Source organism: Haematobia irritans, chromosome 2, assembly GCF_050003625.1.
Source record: "Haematobia irritans isolate KBUSLIRL chromosome 2, ASM5000362v1, whole genome shotgun sequence".
In the NCBI taxonomy this organism is placed as follows: domain Eukaryota; kingdom Metazoa; phylum Arthropoda; class Insecta; order Diptera; family Muscidae; genus Haematobia; species Haematobia irritans.
This window is the reverse complement of record NC_134398.1, coordinates 59,747,779-59,763,467: the sequence shown is the minus strand read 5'-3', so window position 1 is coordinate 59,763,467 and position 15,689 is coordinate 59,747,779. Positions and strand designations below refer to the sequence as shown.

The following is a 15,689-nucleotide window of genomic DNA, read 5'->3' as shown; positions in this document are numbered from 1 at the left end:
TGTCATTCAAGTTAAATCCTTATCTAACCTTAAGCAAATAAAAGAAAAAAATATACACCTAATTGAGTCCACTGCTTTTTCATGTATTTCTAACCTCTCAAATCTTATGCCCCAGCTCCCTATGTTTCGTTATTTTATACCATACTTTTGTCGATTGTTGCAGTAGTTTTCTCCCCCATTCTTTTATTTAAATGTCACGTTTTTGTTACAGTTTTTGTTCCAATCGTTGGCATTTTCTCCAGTTGGCTTTCATTTTAGCCAACGTTAGTTGTAGTTCCTTTGTATAGATTTTTCTTGGCACGTTTAATGGCATGTACATATATTTATTGCACAAAAGATAAACTGGCAGTGTTGTTGAATGTATACTAGAAAAAAGTTTATTTCTTCCTAATAACGTTATGGAAAAGGACATTATATCAGTTTTTCATATGAAATTAAAAATGACATAATAAATTATAAGGGGAAAAATTTTGTTATGGCATATAAAATATATAAAGGGTGATTCTTTTGAGGTTAGGATTTTCATGCATTAGTATTTGACAGATCACGTGGGATTTCAGACATGGTGTCAAAGAGAAAGATGCTCAGTATGCTTTGACATTTCATCATGAATAGACGAACGATCTGCCACAACGTCGAATTTTCAGTGAATGGGCCCTAGAAAAGTTGGCAGAAAATCCGCTTTTTTATCGACAAATTTTGTTCAGCGATGAGGCTCATTTCTGGTTGAATGGCTACGTAAATAAGCAAAATTGCCGCATTTGGAGTGAAGAGCAACCAGAAGCCGTTCAAGAACTGCCCATGCATCCCGAAAAATGCACTGTTTGGTGTGGTTTGTACGCTGGTGGAATCATTGGACCGTATTTTTTCAAAGATGCTGTTGGACGCAACGTTACGGTGAATGGCGATCGCTATCGTTCGATGCTAACAAACTTTTTGTTGCCAAAAATGGAAGAACTGAACTTGGTTGACATGTGGTTTCAACAAGATGGCGCTACATGCCACACAGCTCGCGATTCTATGGCCATTTTGAGGGAAAACTTCGGAGAACAATTCATCTCAAGAAATGGACCGGTAAGTTGGCCACCAAGATCATGCGATTTGACGCCTTTAGACTATTTTTTGTGGGGCTACGTCAAGTCTAAAGTCTACAGAAATAAGCCAGCAACTATTCCAGCTTTGGAAGACAACATTTCCGAAGAAATTCGGGAAATTCCGGCCGAAATGCTCGAAAAAGTTGCCCAAAATTGGACTTTCCGAATGGACCACCTAAGACGCAGCCGCGGTCAACATTTAAATGAAATTATCTTCAAAAAGTAAATGTCATGGACCAATCTAACGTTTCAAATAAAGAACCGATGAGATTTTGCAAATTTTATGCGTTTTTTTAAAAAAAAAAAATTATCAAGCTCTTAACAAATCACCCTTTACAAGTGAGAAAGAGCTCAAGCCGAGCGGAGCCAATGATATGACACCAACTCTATTGAATTACTAGTGTTTCAAATATGTATGTCAATTTATTTGATGAAAACTCTCAATTTGAAACTTTTGTCATATGTTTTCTTCACTCAAAAAATTGTTTGTTTAGTTTAATTTGCTGAACTAAAAATGGGAAAAATTCACAAATGAAGTACCCGTTTTTACTAAATTCGAATTTCTCACAAAATAGTTCAAAATGTCTGAAAATTTGTAAATTTTACAAAAAATGCATCCACCTTGAACTTCGTATGGCGCTAAAGAAATGTTTGCAATTTCTAATTCCAATTTTTTCCTTCACAATAAGAGATTTGTTTTCCTTAGATTTTCTTGAATTTCTCTCATCATACATTTTCTTTCCTGATGGGTTCACTTTTGTTATAGGTGTTTTAAACCGCAATTGCGTTTTTAATAAAACTTGAGCTTAGATTAGATTACATCAAAAGGTTCTCAAAAAGATATTAGCTAATTCCACATATCCATATTATAAAACGAATTACATGTTTATGTTATTTAAAATATCTGAGTGCACACAATATTAACAATAAAGATTCGTTCTGTCCTAGAGAACTATTTTCAATGTCAAGTTCTGTATCTAAAAACACTCCTATTAACAATCTCATTTAAACTTTCCCCTATCCTTTATCCATAGTTTGTAATCCTTTGTGATTTTTTTTCTGAATTTACTTATATTCAATATATTATAGAAAAGTAAACCTTTCAAACTATTTAATCCTAAAGGATTACTTATTAATTTTGGTTTCAACATTTAAGAAGCCTAAATTATTATCTCCTTTATTACACACGTGCCAAAGCTAGAAGGCATTGTACAATAATCGGACATTTTTATGGATTGTTGGTTAGCTAAACATTAAATTACACAAAGGATTAAAACCATAGCAAATTTTTTGGCAAGCATAGTGTAATCAATAGGATATTTAACGCCAGGTCGACCCACTATAATTTCACGATTAACCCCTAAAAGAAAAGCCATAGAAATTCCCTCTAATGCCAAACAAATAAAGAATGAATGAAGTGAACTGAAAACACTGCTATGTTAAATTGTATGTTGCAATTTCCTATAGCATTGGAAAAACGACACACATGTATACATCAAAATCCTTTTGTTTCAAAAAGATTTGCGAATAATATTTGCATTTTAATTGTTAACTCTGGAAGGTTTGGAAAATTCGCAAACTGTTTTCACAGTGTTTTTTGTGTCAGGAGGCTCTGTTTATGCATTTAATTTTTTGATATCAGTGCGTTGGATTTGCTTTAACGATTATGGGGATGCAAAAAAACTAAACCCTTGGGCATAATGTCCTGGTATGAGACTTTGCAAAAATGTTCGTAGGGGTTGTTGTTTCTTACTTTTTTTATTTTATCTCAATATGATGCTGGTTTTTGCTGCAGTAGTTCATGGGGAGTTTTTTTTACAAAAAAAGACAAAGCCTTTGGAGTTCTGATTAAACTTTTGTGAAATAATGCCAAACAGATTTTTTGATATATCCCTTGTTGTAAGCACGGCTTCCAACTTGTGAATTTGTTTCAATGGAAAATATATTAGGTGTTGAGGGACCACAGTTCAATTTTAAAAATTTTAGTTGTAATATACAGAGAAAGTATTTATTGTCCTCAATCACGAAATTAATTAATACAATTCATTTTTAATTGAAATTTCTTCAAATGAAATTATGGACTCATATAAAATTACAAGAAAATTATTCCATCTAAAGGTAAAATAATTATAAATAAACAAATAATACATAATTGTTTGCCACAATTAAAAAAATTGAGTTTTGCAACAATTTCAATTGAAAAAAATAATGGAATCAATTAATTTCGTGATTGAATAAGAAAAAAATAAGAACTCTGTGTATGTAAAATCCGAGAGCTATATCTAAATCTAAACCGATATGGGTTATATGTTGCAGACTTAAGAGAAAATATAAATATATAAGTAATCTTATTACGGATGGACGGACACGAAGTGCTAAATGAATTGAGAAATTATAAATAAAAGTGTAATCGGAATAAATGCTAAACTAGAAAAATATGTGTTGAATAGGAAATTTATCTTTCTCCTTTATTCTCTTCAATTTTGGCTATATAAATAATCTTACTACCGACGTGCAGACACGAAGTGCTAAATTTTTTGAATTGAGAAATTATGATTAAAAGTGTAAAAATATTATAAAAATCGGAATAAAGACTAAACTATAAAAATATATATTATGTTGAATACAAAATGTATCTTTCTTCTTTACTCTCTACAATTTTGGCTACTGTTCATCTACAAGAGCCTTCAAGTAAGTTGCCAAAGCCCTGACCCTTGCCGCCCATGCAGCAAACAGGAACACAAACATTGTTACTAACCCTGATAAACATTTGAACGATTGTGTCGTTTTTTCTCAATAGTATAGAGCTCTAATGCAAACTGGAAGAGAGAAAAAATAGACTTGTTTGTCATATTTGCAGTCTACTGCAAAGTATTTGTGCAAAAGGACCTTCAGGCATAGTAATCAACCATTTCTAATGATATCATCTCCAGCTTCTCTAGCATTTTGCTTATGACAGAAGAAACATTTTGCCATGCTATTTTGGAACTTCTCAAAAGCTATCTTTGCGTTTTTCTATAAGTGAAATAATCCTGCAGTACGAACACACGTCATGGCACGTGTGAGTATTCACCGATACACACTTTTCTAGTTTGTTACCATGAGATCCCTGTTTCCTTTTGGCACAACCTTGACTTGACAGAACAGTACTATGAGAGTGGCTGTTAGTTGCTGCCACTGCATGCGTTTTTTGTCGTAATATTGTTTTCTTTAGGGCTTGAATGTCATATGCATTTGTGGGTCTGAGATTCACCTTGGCATCCACCCTGCCAGTTCCTCTCCTAACCCCAACTCCTTGGCTTTATGCCACATTTACTTAAGCGCATTTGTTAGTTTGTTTTTTGCTTTTGGGATAAGAACTCTGGAATAAAAATACGTCTGGCACGGTGTCATATTTCTGTGGCTGATGTATTGCTGTGTGAATGCTTGTTATAACGACATCACGTGCTCTTGAGACTTTGGCACTTCAATAACATCTATTCATGCATTTTTGCGCAACCTTACATTTCACTTTGTTTGCTGCAGCTTTTTCTTTTTTTCTCTGTATCATTTATCCCATCGTAAGGATTTATACATAATATAGTCACCACAAAGTTCTTCCGTCCCCCGCCAAATCAAAGCTTGTTTGGGACGCGTGTCATTATGATGTACTTATTTTAAACATGCACATCAAAATCATACAATTAATCTAGCATCTGTACATCTGATTATGTACATGTCGAGGTATAGCTTCGCTTGGTGCTTCCTTATTTTTATGTGGTGATGACGGATTCCGCTTCCTTCTTTTTTTATCACTCTCCTGTTCGTTGCAACCCCAACATACGTGTGTGGCAATGTTGAAGAAAATTCAACTGAATATTTAATTTTTATGGTAGTTTAAACTTAATTTTTAGCCAAGTGCTCCTGGTATACCTTTAACGTTTTAAATTTGTAGACATTTAAAATGTGAGAATGTTGTAAGTACCATGAGTATGGTACAGTTATGTTTACAAACTTTTATTATTATTTCTTTTTTACTTGGAGTAAATTTTTAATGCTTGCTTTGATTTATATGGGAACTAATTTACTAAAAGCAATTGGTATTGCTTTGTACTGAGAGAAATTTGAAAAACTACATATATTTTGCTTATGAAATGGGGGACAATATTTCGAAATCGAATTTAAAACTTATAAAAAGAAAAACCGTGTCAGAAAAAAATATTATATCAGTCTGGTCTTGGAACTTGAACTACGAAACAAAATTAGAAATTTTTTGTCTTTGAAATGGGTCAGTAATACATTTTTGAATATATAAAATTTGGTCTTCAAATGATCAATATACTCAAAAGCTCAATATAAAATCAGCCACGGATTTTGTTATTTATTAAATATTTAAGTTGGTTTTTTGTTGTTAAAAAATTAATCATTAATAGAAACTCGTATCCATGCTTTTAACTATTTTAAAATAATAATGCGTTTAGTGGGAGTTTTTTGGGAATTGCAGGTGACAAAACGATTTTTAACATTATATTGTTTAAATATGGAAGAAAAGGCTAAAAGAACAGAATATAAAAAATAAAATTCCTCACAACTACATTGCAACAAACGAAAATGTTAACTAAATTTAAATAATATGAAGTACAAAATTGGAGGATGATGACCAGGACATCTGATCCCTGCTACATTTTGGTTATAAGAAGAATGTTCGTTATCATTAAGATGAGAAATAATTCCAACAATGCTGTTCGGATCGGTATGTTAATGATAGGAGCCCGTTTTCTTCTCACAGAAGAGCTTTGAAGCACTTAAAAAAAGTTTACTTAGAACCAACGATTTTGACCTTCCGGATCCTAAAATTTAAGATGGATTCTCTTTCACATTAGGTCTTCCCATATAGGGTTTTCCGTATAGAAATATTATCAGCATATAGAAATATCATCAGCAGGTGAAGATGATAAACCTCCGGTAAAAAGCCAAACCTGGGATAGAACCAATGATCTTACGAACTAGCCATTCCACGTTCTCAGAAAAAAGTGAACGAAATTTTCAACAAACGATTTAACTTTATTCTATTTCATAAAGATTTGTTGATTTTTTTTTCTCAGGAAAGAAGTTTTGGACAAACAACGTTATCTTTTGACGCAAAATATCTTTGATCTTAAAGACTATTGACTATTTTCTTTAAGATCAAAACTCATACCTATTTGATATTAAAGAAAATGCTTTATAACAAAGGGGAATTGCGTTTGTCTAAAGTTTCGTTCCGGAGGATAGTATTTTTTCTTCGAGTGTATCATGTTGAATTTAGTAAAATATTTTATTTAAAATTGTCTTCGATAAACCACTATTTTCTGTCACTTTTTTTAGAAATAACTTTAGCTCTCGGTCTCCATTTATTAATATGTGCCTTGAGAGATTTTTTGTATATTTTTTATGAGTTGTTTTATTTTTAAAATTTTGTTCAGTGTAAACACCCTTAGGTAATTAATTCCGACAAGAAACCCAATATAGCCTATTCCATTCCAAGAAACCAGAATGAGGAAACACACACATTCAAATAAAACTTTCTTGCAATATAATCAAAAGTTCTCTGTAACAAATGTCATAGTCTCTCTCTATTCTTGGTTTGGAGAGCATGTTGGCCTTCAAAGAATAAACTCTCAATTTTGTTTACAAAACCATCTTAGTCTCTCTCCCTCCGATGGGTTAAGACCAGTGCTGCCGCTAGTGAAAAATTGGGTGAAGTAGATTTTGGAAAAAAGTGGAGTAGATTGAAGAAAATTGATTCATTTTATTATTCCCTTCACCATAGGATGGGGGTATATTAACTTTTTCATTCCGTTTGTAACACATCGAAATATTGCTCTAAGACCCCATAAAGTATATATATTCTGGGTCGTGGTGAAATTCTGAGTCGATTTGAGCATGTCCATCCGTCCGTCCGTCTGCTGAAATCACGATAACTTCCGAACGAAAGAAGCTATCGACTTGAAACTTGGCACAAGTAGTTGTTATTGATGTAGGTCGGATGGTATTGCAAATGGGCCATATCGGTCCACTTTTACGTATCGCCCCCATATAAACGGACCCCCAAATTTGGCTTGCGGGGACTCTAAGAGAAGCAAATTTAATCCGATCCAGCTGAATCAGCATATGATCTCTAACAACCATGCAAAAATTGGTCCACATCGGTCCATAATTATATATAGCCCCCATATAAACTGATCCCCCGATTTGACTTGCGGATCCTCTAAGAGAACCAAATTTCATCCGATCCGGCTGAAATTTGGTACATGGTGTACATCGGTTGATAATTCAATGATTAAAACCGCTATGTTCATCGTAATTAAAGGAATAGGAAAAACAATTAGGTAATATGGGGAAAATTTTAAAAATTTGAAGCAGAACAAAAAGTGAAGCAGATTTTTGGAAGAAGGAGTGACGAAGTAAATTTTGTGAAAATGAAGCAAAATACTTCGATTGAAGTAGTAGCGGCAGCACTGGTTAAGACGTAAGCCACGATGAATGCACAATAATGAAAGTATATTTCGGCAAGGAGTTACAACATTGAATAACCTAAGCAAGGCATAAGAAATGCTATTATCGGTTGAATTCACCACCCATCAACAACAACACCCTCTCTCACAGACCAAGATAAAACATGACCAAAAGTATGATGGGGGTCTAAAAATCATCACATATAAACCAACAAATGAATTGTGCAGCCTCAGTCATGTATATGTAAGTGTGAATGTCGCTGTCTGATGTTTGTGAGACGCCAATCTGACGGCGACTGTTCACACAGACAGAGAATAAATAAAAACTTTATTAAATTCGAAACAAAATCCCCTTGTTCCTCTCCATACAAAATATCCTGATGTACATATTTGGATATAAGCATAGAATGTTGATATGCTTTATTGATCGTTATACGTTGGAAACAGGACTCTTTTGTTTTAGTACTTCTTCTTACAGTAGTCTTAGTATAGAAAAATGTAATGTTTATTGCATACAAGCCGCTATGGAGCATAACAACTCTCCGTTTTTTGTCCGTGTTAGTGTGTACTATTATTGTTGTCTCTACTTTTGTGTCTACTCGTATATATGTGCACGACTCTCTACCCAACCACCCACAGGCTTTATGATTATCCTGGAGGATAGCATGTTATGTTGTTGTGCTGTTAACTTCATGGGGGTCTCTTTTCCGATTACCCATACAGTTTAACGAGAGACATCAATCGAGTTGGTTGTGAGTATTTACGGCTAAAAACGCGGAAGTTTTTTATTGGACAAAGTGGTGTGAATTCTGGGAAAATTATTTTCTCCGTGGATTTGAAGTAAAGCCTAGTGTAATATAAAATCTGCAATGTTGTACAACTTTTTAGAAAAATTTGTGTTATTTTTATGTAAAAATTTAATTATTTCCATTAAATTCATTTTTGTTTTACCTCATACATACACCGGATCCAGTGCAAACTTCTCATACCACCCTTCCCGTGCTCCCAATTCGAAGTGATGGTTTTCAAACCTGCGCAGTATGCAACAAATTGCAGGACTAAATAATAAATCAACATGGGGGAAGATATTTTATGCTTAACTTGGCTGAACTTTTTTTCTGTTCCATATTAAATGTTTATATGTGTATTATATTTTTTCCATTAGATTCTTGTTTGGGTTCATTATCCTTTTGTGTGTGATGGTGTGTTGGATATTTATTCATATTTTATGCTTTAATAAAAGCATTGGTCAAATCAAGGCTAACTCCGTCTCACTTTCTCTCGAATCTCTTTCTCTCTTCATTTAGCTACCCCATAAAATATGCTTTAGATAGTGCTAATAGCGGGGCTATTCACAGTCAATAGACTTCCGGTGTTTTGTTTGCTTTACATTTAATTGAAACTAAACCCCAATATTAAAGTAAAAAAATCAATTTTAAATCACCACAAAAAAAGAGTTAAATTCGTCTTATGCTTTTATAGTTTCTTCCTTGATAATCGTTTGCTTGGCTTTATACATTCTTTACCACATCCTTTCATTGAAAACAAAAGATGAAACGCCCGTTAATACAAACACCTTCGTTTTGTTCAACGACCATAACTTTTGTTTCCCTGTTTTACCCTCAAAGGATTTCTTTTCACAAAAAAAAAAACCTTAACCTTAAATCAAGTTTTGCCGTAAAGTCAAGGGCCTCTCTTTGGCTTTTGTTTAATAGCTTTTTCTCATCTACTTAAAATAAACAACTCATTATATTCTAATACATATTTATTTCTTATACCTCTTTCATACATCGCATATATATTTTCATATTCATTTTATTATATCTTTACAGTTTGCTGCTTGGGTTGATGCTGTCATCTTCGTTTTTAGTTTAGAAAACGAGTCGAGTTTTAATACCGTCTACAACTACTATACCAAAATGGCACATTTTCGTAATGGCCAAGAGATTCCCATGATCTTGGTGGGTACTCAGGATGCAATTAGCGAAAGGAACCCACGGGTAATTGACGATTCAAGAGCCCGAAAATTGGCCAATGATCTGAAACGATGTTCATATTATGAAACATGTGCTACTTACGGCTTAAACGTGGAGAGGGTGTTTCAAGATGGTAAGTTTTAAGTTTGATTCTCGAATTAACTTAGAAATCTAGTAAACTATGTATTTATATTAAACTAAAAAAGTTTAAATGCACAAAAATAATAACTAGGTTTCAAACATTTACCTTACGATTTTTTAAAAATAGAAATAGTTGTATGTATTCCAACTAAAATTAAATTGTGCTGTAATTCTTTGTCTCATGACTAACAAGTCATATATTGTTTACGCTTCATAATATCCTGGTATCCAGAGTTTAAGAAATAGCAAACAACGATTGTTACTTTAGCGAACAATAACAGGGTTTCAGCTGATTCTTTGGTTTTTAACTGAATCCTATTTATGTAAGAAAACGAACTTGTTTGTTTAACAAAACGCCCGATATTTCCTTTCTCAGTATTTTTTTTTGGCGAATTTGATAGATTTCTTCTTAGATTACCAGCAATCTTTTGACAAGAAATGCATACAAGGAAGTTTATGTATACATTATCCAAAGAAGTTTAATCAATGTTATACACCCAGAGATGACACGGGAAACAAGGAACTTTTTTCGCACAAATAACATTAGCAAGCATGTTATGTTTAGCGAGAAAATAATATTTTTACGAAATCGGATGCATAATTTTCGACAGAATAACATCGTTGTGAAAAACATGTTACATGTTTCCCTTGAAAAAGTAACATTATTCTCTTGCAACGTGTTAGGGATGATCATATTGTTCCTTCTCTGCTAGTATTACGAATAAATAAAGCATACATTTAAATATATTTTTAAATATATTTTTAACTTATTATCCTTGGAAGGAAATTCATTCCAGAGTTCCCTACGTTCTCTTGGATACTATTATACTAAAATATTATTCTTTATTTTCCTATCTAGCGTGTCAAAAAATTCTCTCTCAACGATTGCCCTTACCCGCTGCTGTTGTTACCTCAAGACCTACTACACCTCAAGGCACACGCTTAGGTATAGCCTCATACCATCATAATAACTCAAGCAATGGTAGTACCACCAATGCCAATGGTTTCTCCTCCACCAATTCCTCCTCCAATTCAATGCAAAGTGGTGGCGGTAGCAGTGGTGCCAGTGCATGTGCTTCAAGTGGTGCTGGCAATCTTACACTACCCCATAGACATCATGTCCTTTCAAGCTCTACACATCATATACCAATGCGCATGAGTGCCGATTTTGTACATGGTGAACAGCAACATAGTTTGCCGCCCACAGCTAATACATCATCACAAGCACAAAAGATCTGGCAACAACAACATCAACAGCAACAACAAGATACCCAACAAGTTCAATTGAGATCTCATCACAATCGGGATAGGGAATATGCTTTGACCAATGAAAATAACAATGTTACCAAATACAATTCCCAAGGCAGCGGTATTAGCAGCGTGACAGCCGAGCAATTGGCTCCCCTTTCTTTGGTGCCTCTACGAGAAAAAGACTCTAATATGGGTGTAGGCGGCAAAGATTTACCCACACCCACCTCTACGCCAACGGCCAGTCGCAAATCGCGCAGAAGATCTAATCTATTCATACCCTCCTCATCGAAGAAGGGTGAGAAGGATATGAAGAATGGTGAGCTGGGTAGTGGCCGCTCCATACCCATTAAGCAGGGTTATTTGTATAAGAGATCCAGTAAATCCCTGAACAAGGAATGGAAGAAGAAATACGTAACACTGTGTGATGATGGTCGCTTGACATATCATCCCTCGTTACATGATTATATGGATGATGTCCATGGTAAGGAAATACCATTGCAATATGTTACCGTTAAGGTACCAGGCCAAAAACCAAGAGGATCCAAATCCATTATAACAAATAGTGCATTGACAACATCTATGCTATCCACCAACAATGGTAAGTTCTTTATAGAATGAATGGATGTTGTAGATCGTTTATAATCTGTATTTCTCCAATTTTAGTCTTTGAACCCTTGAAAGAATCTGCTGTAAAATCAAATTCATCGCAACAAACTAGTGGTGACGAGGGTATAGCAATGTCCAATTCTAATTCACAAACTTTCCTCGCCGTGTCTGGAGAAAATGCTCAACGTGAATTGTTAGCTGTAAATGCATCCAATAAATTGGAGGCACAAACACCAAATGTTAAGAAACGTCATAGACGTATGAAGAGCAGTAGCGTAAAGTCCAATGAAATTGATGACTCTGATGGCTACGAGTTCTACATTGTGTCATTGGACTCCAAACAATGGCATTTTGAGGCTGCCAACTCTGAGGAGCGTGATGAATGGGTAGCTGCCATTGAACAGGAAATCTTCAAAAGTTTACAAAGTATTGAGAGTACGAAGTTGAAGCCAGCAACAACTAGTGAATTGGCCTCAATGGTGACGATACGAACCCGGGTACCGGGTAATGGTTTTTGCGTTGACTGTGATGCCCCAAGTGAGTCTAATGTTCGGTTAAATTTTTTTTTATTTCTTCTTGTTTTTGTAACTTGATCGCGTTGATCGTTATGCCTACATATATACTAAATATATTTTATCTATGTCTATTTCAGATCCCGATTGGGCCAGCTTAAATTTGGGTGTCTTGATGTGCATTGAATGTTCGGGTGTACATCGCCAACTTGGTTCTCATATTTCAAAAGTGAGATCATTGGGTCTTGACGATTGGCCGTAAGTTTTCGCAATATACGTGTACTTAAAAGATATATATTAATGTACTTTTTTCATTACAGTGCGGGTCATCTTAGTGTTATGCTTGCTATTGGTAATAGTTTAGCTAATTCCGTTTGGGAAGCCAACACACGTCAAAAATCTAAGCCTAAACCAAACACTTCACGCGAAGAAAAAGAAGCCTGGATTAGAAGTAAATATGAGGCAAAAGAATTTTTACCTACTCCCAATACAAATACCAATGCTACACCTGGTCAACAACTAATTGAAGCTGTGATTAGGTAACTTTCTCAAATTCTATAATTATTATTTTTTTTTTTGTAGGAATTTGTTATTTTAATAATCTCAAATTTTGTTTCCTTCCATTTTTAGATCCGATATCAAATCGATTATACTAATATTGGCCAATGCTACCCCAGAGGTTACCAATGCCAATGTAAGCCCTAGAGATGTTAGGACACCTTTATTATTGGCTTGTGCTATAGGTAATTTGGCAATTTCTCAACTTTTAATATGGGTAAGTTAATGACATTTAGTTATTTTTGTTGAAATGCAAATTATTTACATTTTCATTATGTTTTAAATTTACAGAATGGAGCCAATATTAAACACACTGATCATGAAGGCAGAACTTGCTTAGCCTATGCACGCGCCGCACAGTCTTTAGCAACAGCTAAATCCTTAAAAGCAGCAGCAGCGAAGGCATCGACCAGCAATAATTCTTCGAGCTTGGCAAGTAATACTTCCTCTTCGTCGTCATCAACGGCACAAAGCACCTCCACTAATACCAATTCCGCCTCTAACAATGCAGTACACGCTGGTGCTGCCGCCGCTGGTCAATCATCGTCTTCATCGACAACGTCCACCGCAAATGGTGGTATACCAGCTCCACACTACTGTGTAGAAGAAACAACATCGCTAGTAGAACTTTTAACTGGTTTGGGATGTCCCGAATCTGCTCCCTTGACGGCAAGTGGCACTTTGCCCAGGCGAAGAGATACTTTGGGCACGCCTTATGAGAAAACAGTATCAGGGGTTATATAAGAAACGAAATTCTAGATTTCGAGCTTATTATAAACAATTTCTTTGTTTAGGATATATAGGTTTTATAGGAACAATATTATGGTAGTTTTTTATTAAAATAAGCAAAACCACGCTTAGCTTACAAATGCTATAAAACAAACAAACCGGAATTAAATTATCATAGTTTCGTCTAGTTTTAAATTATTTTGTTTCGTTTATATTTGATATAACTGCGTTTTTAATTTTGTGTTCCTTTTTTATGTCGAAATCTCTCTTTTTGTTTAGTGGAAATCTTATTTGTTTTGTGTACGAACGTGTAAACTCACTCATAATTTATTTGGTTAACCTTAATTGTAATTATATTTTATTATATCTATGTATGTATGTAATATTTCTTGTAACAAATTTGTAAAATTTTTAAAGCATATTCTTAAATTTTGTTGAAGTTTTTATTTGCTTGTTTTAAGTTATCCTTCAATTTTTGTAAAATCTTTAGATTCTGCTGTTGTAAGTGTTGAGGTATGTTTTGTTTTTTTTTTTTAGCACGCGCTTCTCATATCACCCGACTCCTCTGTTAATTGTTTTCCCACAAAAAAGCCTCTTGCTACCTCTCCCAAGGCACGTTATAGAAAATCTCTTACTTTCATATAATTTTTTTTTATAATATTTACAAATATTATAAATATGTATGTTTTCTAAACAAAAAAACTTATATATAGTTCTATTAAAAGTAAACATTGTATAACGACGTGTGTATATAACCAAAATATTTTATTATACAAAACAATACTTTAAGTTTTATTATTATTTTTATTAAAAATCACCGGAAATTTTTAACAAAAATATAGTTGTGTTTTTCTGTTTTTATTTATCGGTTGTTCATGGATACATCAAGTGGATTGATACATTTATTTACATATGTGTGTTTATGACCGTGATGTAGTTAGGGAAAATTTATCAAAAGAGCCATGTTCAGGACTGATGTGAAAATTTTGGGTTGTTTTTGAACAAAAGCAAATTAGAAGAATACGTTGAATGAACCAAACGTTCGTAGACCAATGTAATTGTGGGATGTAAAACGCTGCGTTATCACAACGATCACATTTCTCTTCGTGAACTTTTTCTTCAGACAGTTTTCTTATATTTAAAATTGTGCATGTTACGACTCATCCGATCTTTACAAATCCCTAATGTATCAGCTATCTTCAATCGGTGACCTGTCTTTTTTCGCTGTGTAACTTATTTTCCAAAAACAAAAATTGAATTTCCTTCTATTGCCCGTTTTCCGTTATTCTACAATCCATAGTTTCCAAACGCGGTGAAAATAAAAATACCAGACCAATTTGACTGAAATGTAGGCATAAGCCGTTTAAATTATTTTTGACTTACTATTAAATCATTAATTATTTGATTTTTTCGATTAAAATAATTTTATTATTATGATTTATTTATTATTATTTTTTTATATAGCCATTACACTATTAGCCTGCAAGTGGCAGGTAGGACTTGCGAAAGAAAATTAAAAAAATTAATAAAGTTGATTTTTAAGAAGGAAGGAGGAAAGAAAAACTAAGGAAAAGATGTTTCCTAAATTCCAGTTTTTGTATATTTCTGTCAAAATAAAGATAGTTTTTGATAGAATTTACAGTTTTGGAAAAATTTGGGTTTTATTTTTTCGTTAGTGCTATACGAAGTTCAAGACAGACATAATTTAAGTAAAATGTTTCATTTCAGATTCTTATGAACACAATTTAAGTAGAATTTCCTCACTTTAGAAAAGTATAAAATATTTTGTGCAATTTCGAACTTAGTAAATTTGGGTTCTTCATTTGTATAGAACTTATTTTTAGTTCATGTAAGCAAAAATTAAAACTAAATAATAATAAAATATGGACATTTTTTCATATTTGGCAAACTTTAACTAATATCAACTAATTTTCATAAAAAGAAAATGAAATCGGCTACACTCATAGCAAAAAGTCTGCTAAAAACAGCAGTCGATGTCTGCTGTTATATTTTTGTACTTCAGAGTCTAACGGACAACCAATTATAAAATTTTTGGTTATAATTTTTTCCCCAAAGCATATTTAAGAACCAAAAGTAGTTTTTGATATATTTTTGCACTGTGATATACTTACAAGCTCCTAAATACGATCAGCAAACATTTTGCCTCAATTTGATAAATATTCAGATTTTTGGGCAAATACTATAGATATTCATAAAATATTGTTTTAAATGTGTTAGAATAGCTCCTAAGTTGACTTTTTGGTTTGTATCAGCCAAACTAAAACATGTTTTAGTGTAATCGAGCTTACAAAATAGCAGACAATGTTTGTTATTTCAGCAAACAGT

The 15,689-nt window shown here is 33.5% G+C and overlaps 1 protein-coding gene across 1 annotated transcript in view; it reads left to right on the top strand.

Moving 5' to 3' along the window:
* The window catches only part of CenG1A (Centaurin gamma 1A), a 66,592-nt gene extending 52,412 nt beyond the window's left edge, over positions 1-14,180 (top strand). The window contains exons 3-9 of the mRNA XM_075294354.1: positions 9,403-9,679; positions 10,547-11,536; positions 11,602-12,081; positions 12,197-12,314; positions 12,377-12,595; positions 12,687-12,831; positions 12,906-14,180. Coding sequence (XP_075150469.1) covers positions 9,403-9,679; positions 10,547-11,536; positions 11,602-12,081; positions 12,197-12,314; positions 12,377-12,595; positions 12,687-12,831; positions 12,906-13,358 — 2,682 coding nt within the window. The 3' untranslated portion in view covers positions 13,359-14,180. The remainder of the gene's footprint in view (positions 1-9,402; positions 9,680-10,546; positions 11,537-11,601; positions 12,082-12,196; positions 12,315-12,376; positions 12,596-12,686; positions 12,832-12,905) is intronic.
* Positions 14,181-15,689: the final 1,509 nt, after the last annotated feature.